At 43.4% G+C, this 12,087-nt stretch overlaps 1 protein-coding gene across 1 annotated transcript in view; it reads left to right on the top strand.

The window, feature by feature from the left end:
• Positions 1-12,087, top strand: part of hprt1 (hypoxanthine phosphoribosyltransferase 1) — a 36,883-nt gene that overhangs the window by 23,602 nt on the left and 1,194 nt on the right. Inside the window, exons 4-8 of the mRNA XM_041195858.1 lie at positions 4,900-4,965; positions 5,526-5,543; positions 9,187-9,269; positions 10,255-10,301; positions 11,023-11,099. Of these exons, the coding sequence (XP_041051792.1) occupies positions 4,900-4,965; positions 5,526-5,543; positions 9,187-9,269; positions 10,255-10,301; positions 11,023-11,099 (291 nt within the window). The remainder of the gene's footprint in view (positions 1-4,899; positions 4,966-5,525; positions 5,544-9,186; positions 9,270-10,254; positions 10,302-11,022; positions 11,100-12,087) is intronic.

The following is a 12,087-nucleotide window of genomic DNA, read 5'->3' as shown; positions in this document are numbered from 1 at the left end:
CCTGCTGAGTTTTTCCAGGTAATTCTGTTTTTGTTTTGGATTTCCAGCATCCGCAGTTTTTTTGTTTTTATTACTAGATTGATACCTGGAATGAGTGGGTTGTCTTATGAGGAAAGGTTGGACAAACTGTGCTTGTTTCCACTGGAGTTTAGAAGAATGAGGGGTGACCTTGATTGAAGTATACAAGATCCTGAACGGCCTTGACAAGGTGGACGTGGAAAGGATGTTTCCTCTTGTGGGTGAGTCCAGAACTAGGGGGTATTGTTTTAAAATTAGGGGGTGCCTTTTTAGGACAGAGATGAGGAGAAATTTTTTCTCTGAGGGTTGTGTGACTTTGGAACTCTCTGCCTCAGAAGGTGGTGGGGACGGGGTCATTGAATATTTTTAAGGCAGATGTAGATAGGTTCTTGTTAGGCAAGGGAATCAAAGGTTATCGGGGTTAGAGGGGAATTTGGAAATCGAAACATCAACCATGATCTTATTAAATGGAAGAGCAGGCTCGAGGGGCCGAATGGTCTACTCCTGTTCGTATTACTTATGTTCTTAAGAGCTGCACTACCTACATCTACACCACTAGTCACCTCCTCAAAAAATGCAATCAAATTTGTTAGACATGATCTCCCCCGATAAAGCCATGCTGACTATCCCTGATTAACCCCTGGCTCTCCAAGTGGAGATTAATCCTGTCCCTCAGAATTTTTTCCAGTAGTTTCCCTACCACTGATGTTAGACTCACTAGCCTGTAATTACCTGGGGGAGAATTTTTCCCATGGCGGGCAGGCTGGGTGGGAGTGGGTGAGGGTGGGTGCGGAGCCGATCGCCGCCCGCAATAGGCTGTGCGCCGCAATTTTATGTGCGGGCAGTGGGAGGAGGGAGAGTTGGGGCCTGCGCTCTTTCGTGCATGTGCGCGGATGAGCGCAGCAATCTCCCTGAGGCACGGAGCTGCCTCTGGGCAATCGAATGGTTGTGAAAACTTTTTAATAAATAAAGTGAAAGTTTATTTAAATATGTCCCCTCATGTGAAGTAAGTAAAATTTATTTTTTTATTCTATAAAACCTTCAGGAAACCTCATCCCGCCTATGGATGAGGCTTCCTGAAAAATGTAAAGGCTGCTTGGGTTTTTTGCCTGTCCGCCGACCTTAAGGTTCAATGGGCAGTGTTCTTAACAAGTTTAATGACTTCTTTAATGGCCTTAATAGGTCGTTAACAGCTCAGCGGCCGCGCAGTCGAATTAAATATCGAAATGGCACGCGATGATGTTGTCATCACACATCATTTTACACATCGGCGTGTCGGGCCCACACCCACACGCCGACGGCAATATTCTGCCCCTGGTTTATCCCTACTACCCTTCTTGAATAATGGTTCCATATTCACTGTCCTCCAGTCCTCTGGCACCTCTCCTGTGGCCAGAGAAGATTTGAAAATTAGTGTCAGAGTCCCTGCAATCTCCTCCCTTGTTCTAAGTAGCATGGGGCCTACCACACAGCTTTGCTTGACACCATTCCAGATTTTGAAGGAGACTATTTCTGAGGCAGTTCAATAAGGCAACACACCATCACCTTCTCGAGGGACAGTAGGGATGGGCAGTAAGTGCTGGCCTAGCCAGAGATGCCCACATCCCATGAATTAATTTTTAAAAAATTCAGATCTCCCACTCAAGAAAGTTGCAGTCATATCATGAAGCCATTGCAGGATCGTGATGAAGTTTCTTGGACATCCAAATCTTTGGAGCATAATTCACAGAGCCTCGTGATTTACTGAGTATTAACATAACCATTATGCTACTGTACCCCTACTGCTGCTGGGCTTGTGTTGGGGTCACACAGTGCACACTGGGCTTGTGTTGGGGGTCACGGTGTACACTGGATTTGTGTTGGGTTGTCACAGAGTGCGCACTGGATTTGTGTTAGGGTTCATAGCGCTCACTGGGTTTGTAATGGGGGGCCACATAATGCACACTGGATTTGTGTTAGGGTGTCACACAGTGCACACTGGATTTGTGTTTGGGGGAGAGGGGGGACGATGGCGACACAGTGCACACTGGATTTGTATTGGGGGCCTCACAGTGCATACTGGATTTGTAATGGGGGTGCACATAATGCACATTGGATTTGTGTTAGGGGGGCCACACAATGCACACTGGATTTGTGTTGGGGGCCACACGGTGCACACTGGATTTGTGTTGGGAGGCCACACAGTGCACACTGAATTTGTGTTAGGGTGACACAGTGCACACTGGATTTGTGTTAGGGTGTCACACAGTGCACACTGGATTTGTGTTTGGGGGAGAGGGGGGACGATGGCGACACAGTGCACACTGGATTTGTATTGGGGGCCTCACAGTGCATACTGGATTTGTAATGGGGGTGCACATAATGCACATTGGATTTGTGTTAGGGGGGCCACACAATGCACACTGGATTTGTGTTGGGGGCCACACGGTGCACACTGGATTTGTGTTGGGAGGCCACACAGTGCACACTGAATTTGTGTTAGGGTGACACAGTGCACACTGGATTTGTGTTAGGGTGTCATGCAGTGCACACTGGATTTGTGTTGGGGGTCACACAGTGCACACTGGATTTGTGTTGGGGTGGGGGCACACAGTGCACACTGGATTTGTATTAGGGGGGCCACACAGTGCACGCGAGATTTGTGTTGGGGGCCACACAGTGCACGCTGGATTTGTGTTGGGGGCCACACAGTGTACACTGGATTTGTGTTGGGGGCCACACAGTGTACACTGGATTTGTGTTGGGGGTCACTGCACACGAGTTGTATTTGGACTAACACTGCACAGTTTTGGAGTGCCCTCACTGTCCATGAGAGTTAATGAGCTTTCATCTATTTATGTATCTCCTGGTTCGATCTCCAGTGCAGTTTTGTAAAGCTGATTGAAACCATAAGTCTGTACACAGCAACTAGTACGCGAAGTGTATGGGAAGAAATCAGAGATTACCTATAATGGTGAGGGTGTGTTAGGAGAAATGTTTGAAAAGGTTTCTGATACCTAACATAAATGTAACACAAAGAATCTGTCCGGGAAAAGACCTATGCCTGGTCCAACCTATCACTCTGCAGTGTGAAAGATCTCTTCCTGGCCTTATCTTGATTGATTGATTCTTCCACTGCTACTGATTACCAGAGCTGCTGGTCCTGCTCGATTTCATGTTTAATATTCGGTATAGTTTAGATCACACCTACTCTGATATCACAGATCGGACTCAGCTGCTGTGCTGAATAAAGCAGCAACAAGTTGGGGCAGATGCCGTGTGTCTGGCTTCTGAATCACCAATTGAGTCATGGAATCTCCCAGTGTGTAACAAAACCAGTCAATCTGCTACTCCTAATTGTTTTACTAATTTATAAAAGAAACTTTGGCTAATAATTTTTTTTAAGAATTATAGTCTCAGCATAATTTTATCTAAATCTTCTAAATTCTCATTTGTTTTTTGTGCGACCTCATTGTTAGCCTGACAGCCAGTTAGTGAGGGAGGAGACCAGAAGTCAATGTTTACTCGGTTTTACATTTATTCACAAAGTGAAACATTACCAATGTGTAGCTTCTAACCCTATAAGCTAACAGCCCCTTAAAGGGGCATGAACAAGAAGATAAAACTTCAAAGGAAACATAGCAAATTCAGTTAAAATGTTACTTCCGGGGCTGATGATGCACTCTAGACCCTGTGGCACCCACCAGTTGCGGAAGGCCTTAAGTGTACAAGCGGACACCTGAGTGAGAACGTAGCCATGGAATAGGGGCAGACAAACGGGTCTAACAACCCCCTCCAGGGCCCACTGCCTGGGCATATTAATGGCCACACTGGCTAGGCCTAAGAGCAGGCTAGTGCTGTTTGAACCACCAAACTTTCGGTTAACAGCCGAACAAGTGCTCAAGTCATTATCCAATGTGTGCCCACCAGCTGTATATACTTAATCTTAATTTATACAATTAACATTTGCTGTGCACAAATTGGCTGCCCTTTTTCCTACATCTCAGCAGTGACGACGCTTGAAAAGTACTTGACTGGCTGTGAAGTGCTTTGGAGAATTATGAAGTTGTGAAGGGCACAATGGAAATGCAAGGTCTCTTCCTCATTTTACTGCAGGAAACATTCCTCAATACAATATTTACTTTGTTGAATCAGTGCCTTATTGTCTGTCCATGTAGCCAGTCTGCCAGATTGCAATGGGAAGCTGTGGCATCGCTGCCAGTCTATCTCTCCTTTTTCTCTTTCCACCATGCCTTCTTTAATTCATTCATGGAATGTGAGCATCGCTGGTGCTATTGTCCATCCCTAATTGCCCTTGTTCAGAGGTCATTTAAGAGTCAACCACATTGATGTGGGTCTGGAGTCACATGTAGGCCAGACCAGGTAAGGACAGCAGATTTCCTTCCCTAAAGGACATTAGTGAATCAAATTGGTTTTTACAACAATTGACAATAGTTTTATGGTCACCATTAGACTTTTAATTCCAGATTTTTTATTAAATTCAAATTCCATTATCTGCCCTGGGGCGATTTGAACCTGGGTACCCAGAGCATTTCCCTGGGTCTCTGAATTACCAGCTCAGCGATAATACCACTATGGTATCACCTCCCCGATGTACCTTTGACCTGCACCATGCTCCCTTTTGTACACCAAATGTGATGGACTCTGTGTTCTATTCGTAACCTGAACCTGGCTTGGGTCTGACTCTAGGTACTGGCAGAGAGGTTGAATTGATTTTTAAAAAATTTTATTAGAGCAGATATTAAGCAGATGTTAGAGCATTTTCTGATCAAACCAATTCATTATTACTGAGCCAGATTCTGTTCTGTGTTTTCAGTTCATTGGATTAAACTACAGTCGCTGAATGCAAAGTAAAATAAATTGATTGTTTTAAAATTTCAGAATGATCAGTCGACAGGAGAAATCAAGGTGATTGGAGGAGACGACCTCTCGACTTTAACAGGAAAGGTGCGACAATATCAATAATACTCATTGCAGAGAAAACATTGCATGATTGGAGGATGATGTAACCTTGCTGAGCTGGAGTGGGTCAAGCAAGTGCAGGCAGGGGTGGAAGAGGATTCGGGAGGTGGTGTGCAGGTGCAGTCGGTAGGGTAATATGGATGGGGGTGTGGGAATTGCATGATTTCATGTTCAAAGTCAGACCATCTTTTTTAACCATCAGATGAGATCCATTCAGTTTGCTGCTTTTCTTTATGGTCAGATACAATGAGCCTGGATGATTAAACTTTCTTTTTAACAGGTTGCTTTCTAATAACTTACACTAAATGTGGACACATTTGTTGGATTTGTGAGGATGTTGATAATATATCTGAAAATTTATTATTTAGGAGATGATTATTTGCACCCTGCAATTAGCAAGAAAAGCCACTGCATATTTTGTAAGCATCTTGTGCAGTGGAGGATTACCAGCTTTTGTGATATTGTTTTTTATGTGATGCAATTAAATGTTCAACATTTAAATATTTTTTCCTTTCTCTTCCCCTCCTCATATCCCTGGGAGACAGAATGTATTAATCGTTGAGGTCAGTCTTTTCTGTTTTAAGTTTATGTTAAAGTTATGAATTGCGCTGCTGATTACTTCCAGTGTGTACAAATCCTAGTCTGGCATTTCTGCCCAATTTTTAGTCCTTTCATCAGGGAGCTGGCTTCTGCTTTAACATTATTCATTTTTTGAACTCTGTTCCATTCTGGTTTCCACATTGATGAGGCAAAATAGTCTGGCCATGGAATCTCTCTTGTATCTGGCAGATTTTTTTCTCCTCTTGGGGAAAATTGTTCTCCAGAAATTGATCAGAGTAAGAGAGTGCATGAGAAAGCATTGGTGGGTAGAATAAAGGAAAACCCAAAGGGGTTTTTTAAATATATAAAGAGCAAGAGAATAACTAGGGAAAGAGTAGGGCCAATTAGGGACCATAGAGGTAATCTGTGTGTGGATCCAGAAGATGTGGTGTAGTTCTCAATGAATACTTTGCGTCAGTTTTCACAATGGAAAAGGACGACGCAGATATGGACATCAGGGTGGAAGGCTGTGAAATATTAGAGGAAATTAAAAGAGAGGGAGGAGGTACTAACGGGTTTAGCCTCTTTAAAAGTGGATAAATCTGCAGGCCTGGATGAGATGTATCCCAGGCTGTTGAGGGAGGCAAGGGAAGAGATATCAGGGGCCCTGGCAGTAATTTTCAAATCCTCTCTGGCCACAGGTGAGGTGCAAGAGGACTGGAGCACTGCTAACGTTGTCCCATTATTATTAAACAAGGAGGGGATAGACCAGGAAATTACAGGCCAGTCAGTCTAACCTCAGTGATGGGGAAGTTACTAGAAAGAATTCTGAGGGACAGAATATATCTACACTTGGAGAGACACAGATTAATCAGGGATAGTCAGCATGGATTTGTTAAAGGAAGGTTGTGTTTGACAAATTTGATTGAATTTTTTGAGGAGGTAACAAGGAGTGTTGATGAAGGTAATGCATTTGATGTGGTCTACATGGACTTTAGCAAGGCTTTTGATAAGGTCCCTCATGGCAGACTGGTCAAGAAAATAAGAGCTCATGGGATCCAAGGCAAAGTGGCATGTCGGATCCAAAATTGGCTGAGAGGCAGGAAGCAGAGGGCGATGGTAGAGGGATGTTTCTGTGACTGGAAGTCTGTTTCCAGTGGGGTTCCACAGGGCTCGGTGCTGGGGCCCTTGCTGTTTGTGGTGTACATAAATGGTTTGGACTTAAATGTAGGGGGTATGATTAAGATGTTCACGGAAGACACGAAAATTGGTAGGGTGGTAAATAGTGAGGAGGGTAGCCGTAAACTGCAGGAGGATATCAATGGACTGGTCAGGTGGGCACAGCAGTGGCAAATGGAATCCAACCCAGAAAAGTGTGAGGTAATGCACTTCAGGAGGGCTAACAAGGTAAGGGATTACACTATGAATGGTAGGACCCTGGAAAGTACTGAAGGTCAAAGGGACCTTGGTGTGCATACCCATAGATCCCTGAAGGTAGCAGGGCAGGTAGATAAAGTGGTTAAGAAGACATATGGGAACTTGCTTTTATTAACCGAGACACAGAATACAAGAGCAGGGAGGTTATGCTGGAACTGTATAAAACGCTGGTTAGGCCACAACTGGAAACTGCGTGCAGTTCTGGTCACCACATTATAGGAAGGATGTTATTACACTGGAGAGGGCGCAGAGGAGATTTACCAGGATGCTGCCTGGGCTGGAGGGTCTGAGCTATGAGGAAAGATTGGATAGGCTGGGGTTGTTTTCCTTGGAGCAGTGGAGGCTGGGAAGGGACCTGAGAGAGGTGTATAAGATTACGGGGGGCATAGATAGGGTGGATAGGAAGGCACTTCTCCCATTAGTAGAGGGGTCAGTAACCAGAGGGCATAGATTTAAGGTAAGAGGTAGAAGGCTAAGAAGAGAGTTGAGAAATATTTTCACCCAGAGCGTGATGGGAGTCTGGAACTCACTGTCTGACAGGGTGGTTGAATCAGAAACTCTTGTAACATTTAAGAAGTATTTAGATATTCACTTGTGTTGCCATAGCCTCTGGGGCTATGGGCCAAGTGTTGGAAAATTGGATTAGTATAGTCAGATCTTTGTTGACCAGCACAGACACAATGGGTTGAATGGCTTCCTTCTGTGCTGTAGACGTCCATAAGTCTAAAACTGTGCAGACACGTGTCAGTGAGCTGTAGTCTCCTGAAATGATGCTGCATTAGAAAGAGGACATTAAAGCCATAGCGAGTGTGTACTGCAGATTCACCAGGATGATCCTAGGGATGAAGATAGAGTTGTTAGGAGAGGTCTGAGACATGGGGGCTACTTGCATTGGAACAGAGGAGAATAAGAGCAAACTTTGTAGAGATTTTTAACATAGAGGTGTTTTGAAGGTGGGTGAGGAAAGACTATTTTGTGTGTTTGAAGAGTCATTAATTTGAAATCATCACCGAGGTGAGACATTATGAGCCACTTGGGACCCGTATAAAGCTAAAAACATTACCCTCCTTGAGAAAACACTGGGCTGCTCATTTCGTTACAGTTATTCACCAGTGTCTTCCAGTTGGTCAAGTCATTAGGATGATGCAGTCTTTAGAACTGAAGAAAGGCCCATAGGTTGACATGCCTCAATAAAATTTTGGATGGACAATTAAATATTTCTAAGCAGTATATCAAGCCCAAAGAGTTCCTAACCAGCAGCTCCACCTGTATATACCCCAACATGCTTCCTTTGCTATCTTCTTTTTCCCAAGAATTATTAAGGACTGGGCCAATCTTCCACAAACTTTAATCCCCATAGCCTATAAGGATTCTTTTAAGGAAAATCTGTTGAACGTTTTTAAGTAATGTGACCATCGGCTGCACTCATTGTGCACCTCCTGTGAAAATTCCCCAATGGAAGACTCCAAAATAAAATCTTACGAAGAACAAGGAGAAATACACTGATGTAACAGCAAAACCTGCATTTATATAGCACGTTTAACAAAAGCAAGAAGTTGTGTATGTATGTGCATGTAAATCACCTTTAACATTGAATAGCATCCAAAAACACGCCACAGAAGTGGATTCAAATAAACAAGGATGCTAAGCTACATGAGATATAGGACACATGACCAAAAGCTTGGTCAAAAAGGTAGTTCTTAAGGAGATGCCTCATAAAAAGAGAGGTTTATGAAGGGAATTCCAGAGTTTAGGGCCTTGGCAGCTGATGGCCTGGCCACCAGTGGTGGAAAGGATGTGTGGAGAGGCCAGAGTCACAGGACCAGGATTCTTTACAGCTCGAGAAAGTTTCCGAATTGGGGAGGGTGAAGCCATGGAGAGATTTAAACATGAGAATGCCAACTTTAAATTTGAGGTGTCGCGAGCTGAAGTAGTTTGGACATGGATGAACAATACTTTGCTGCCACTATCCTAACTTGCAGCAAGTTTCAGGTGAGCTCAAGTTTGTGGGGTGGGGTGGGGGAGGTTAAGGACAGAAGACAGACTGCGAGTGTTGGAATTATCGAGTCTGGGGATAACAAAGGTATAGCAGAAGAATGGAGGGGCCACATTGGTGCGCTGGCACGTGGAGGTCATGACGTGTAGGGTATGGGGGATGCACTCGTGCATGGGACACACATTGCTTTCTGTGAAGATGCATGAGTCAAACTTAACTCCCTTTATTCACAGGACATAATTGATACGGGTAAAACAATGCAGACTCTGCTGACCATGTTGCAGGATTACAAACCCAACATGGTGAAAGTGGTGAGGTAAGCTTCATGTGTGAAACCCATCCGGTGCCAGGTAGGAACCGATGTAAACCTTAAGACCTTGAGTTACTGTCAGATCCAGAATCCCCAGACATGCATATTTGATATATTAATTTCAATTCCCATTCCATGAACCTTGCTCCCACATCCCTGGTCCTGATACCACAGCCTTCCTGAAGCAGGAGCTTTACTGACCATATCTCTTTTTTTCCTTTATTATCCAATGGGATGTGGGCATCACGAATAAGGCCAGTATTTGTCACCCATCCCTAATTGCCCTTGAATTGAGTGGTTTGCCATGCCAATTCAGAGATCAGTTAAGAGCCAACCATATTGCTGTGTTTGGAGCCACATGTAGGCCAGACCAGGTAAGAATGGCAGATTTCCTTCCCTAAAGGACATTAGTGCACCAGATGGGTTTTTATGGCATTCAATTGTAGTTTCATGATCACCAGTACTGAGACTAGCTTTCAATTCCAGATTTATTGATTAAATTTAAATTCCACCGGCTGCCGTGGTGGGATTTAAACTCAAGTCCCCAGAGTATTAGCTTGGGTCTCTGGTTACCAGTCCAGTGACAATACCACTACGCCAACATCTCCCGCATCCCCTAGTTCTCAGAGGGGTATTTCCTGCTGTTCTAAGACAGGACCCATGATTCTGCTTCAGCAATTTGTATTTAATTTGAATTTTTCACTCAAAAGTTACTCCCAAAATGACTATTCTCTGTTAATATTTTCTGCAGTTTGATTTATTAATTGTTTTTCTTGGGGTGGTGGGGAGTAGGGAGAGCATGGAGAAAGAGTGATTTAATATATGAATTGAAGGATCTTGTGTGGTTCTTAAAATGTTCAAAGTTATGTGTGTCGGAAACATTGAATTGTGGATTAACCATTATTGGTGCCTTTGTTTGCCTTTGAAATTCCACTGGGCTGTATAGTATGTGAAATTAGCATTCTACTAACTCTCTCTTTCTTCTTAATAGTCTGCTGGTTAAACGAACTCCACGAAGTGTGGGCTATCGGCCAGATTGTGAGTATTGCATTTAAAACGAGGTTGCCTGTTAACCTGCAATTGATTCAGAACCAGTGTTTCTTGTAAGCCACACAGCAACCTGTAACCTACAGGCCACTCAAGTTGGCTGCTTTAAGTTACTGTGCAAGAAGAGGGCCAAGCACTTAAATATGTCACTCATGTACATCAAAAGAAAAAGTTAGAGGCAGCGTTGCTCAGAATACTGCCCATTTAACATCAGGTATTTTCAATTAAGCTCCGAGGACTAGCATTAATTCCTCCAATCACTGACCATTGCATCAGTTTTAAGTGAAATCAACTTAATAAGTTACCTTTCTTTGTAAAACGCCATAAAATATGGTATAAATTCTGATAATGTCTCTTAGTCAGAGCCTTGTAGGCCCAACTCCTCATGCCTTTTAATATCCCACCCAGTCTAAGCCCCCATTCCCCTATGCTCCCCAGACCTTTTTAATATCCTATTTTAAAAGCAGCTATGGAATATCAGTAATTTATTCCTTATGTTTTGGTAATTCCATCATTGTAGAGTGTGAGGAATTGGATTAAAGGAAAGCACTGGGGGTTCTGTGCCCACAGTCCTGGGGTGGATTATGAAAGGGTGAGACGATTTACGGTACTGGGGGAGTTGTAGCAAGTCTAATTTCACCACTGCCATGTTAAACTTTTTATTTATTGCCATTTGTAAATATTCACTCATCTCAAGGAATTTTACTTGCAGTTGTTGGTTTTGAAGTTCCCGACAAGTTTGTGGTTGGATATGCACTCGATTATAATGAATACTTTAGAGACTTGAATGTAAGTACTTCACAATCTATAGTTTGGAACTGCATATTCACAATCATACACAGGAGGCCATTTGGTCCGTTTTGTGCATGTCAGCTCTCTGCAAGAGCATCTCTGCTAGTCCCACTCCCATGTCCTTTCCCTATAACCCTGCATTTTTTCTTCAGATGCTCATTCATATTTATCCCTACTCTCTGTCTCCTGTTAGCTAACCAATCCTCTGTCCATGCTAATATGTTACCCCCTACACCATGAGCTCTTATTTTGCGTAGTAATCTTTGATGTGGCATCTTGCCAAATGCCTTCTGGAAATCTAAATACAGCACATGCACAGGATCCCTTTATCCATGTTGCTTGCTACTTCCTCAAAAAACCTCAATGAATTAGCCATTCCCTGCCACAAAGCCATCTTGTCTCTGCTGGATTACATTGAGATTTTCTAAATGGCCACTATAATCTCCTTAATAGTAGATTCCAGCAATCTTCCTACCAATGTTTTGTGCAGGTTTATCATAATTTTAAACAAAAACAGAATTACCTGGAAAATCTCAGCAGGTCTGGCAGCATCGGCGGAGAAAAGAGTTGACGTTTCGAGTCCTCATGACCCTTCGACAGAACTTGAGTTCGAGTCCAAGTTTTTTTGTTTTTATCATAATTTTCTTGCTTTTATACTCAGTGCCCATATTTATAAAATCCAGGACCACTTATGCTTTATCAATCACTTTCTCTATCTGCCCTGCTACCTTCAACAATTTGTGCCCCCAGGTCCCTCTGCTCTTGCACTCCCTTTTGGAATTGTATCCTGTATTTTATATTGCCTTTCCTTATTGTTCACAATGAATCATGTTGCATTTCTCTGCATTAAATTTCATCTGCCGCATGTCTGCCCATTCCCCAAGCCTGTCTATCCCTTTGAGATTTATAATTATCCCCCTCACGGTCCACAATACTTCCAAGTTTTGTGTGATCTGCAAATACAGGTGCCCTGTACACCCAATTC

This window comes from Carcharodon carcharias, chromosome 9 (genome assembly GCF_017639515.1).
Source record: "Carcharodon carcharias isolate sCarCar2 chromosome 9, sCarCar2.pri, whole genome shotgun sequence".
Taxonomy (NCBI): Eukaryota; Metazoa; Chordata; class Chondrichthyes; order Lamniformes; family Lamnidae; genus Carcharodon; species Carcharodon carcharias.
The sequence above is the reverse complement of the archived record's forward strand: the minus strand, read 5'-3'. Positions and strand labels throughout refer to the sequence as shown.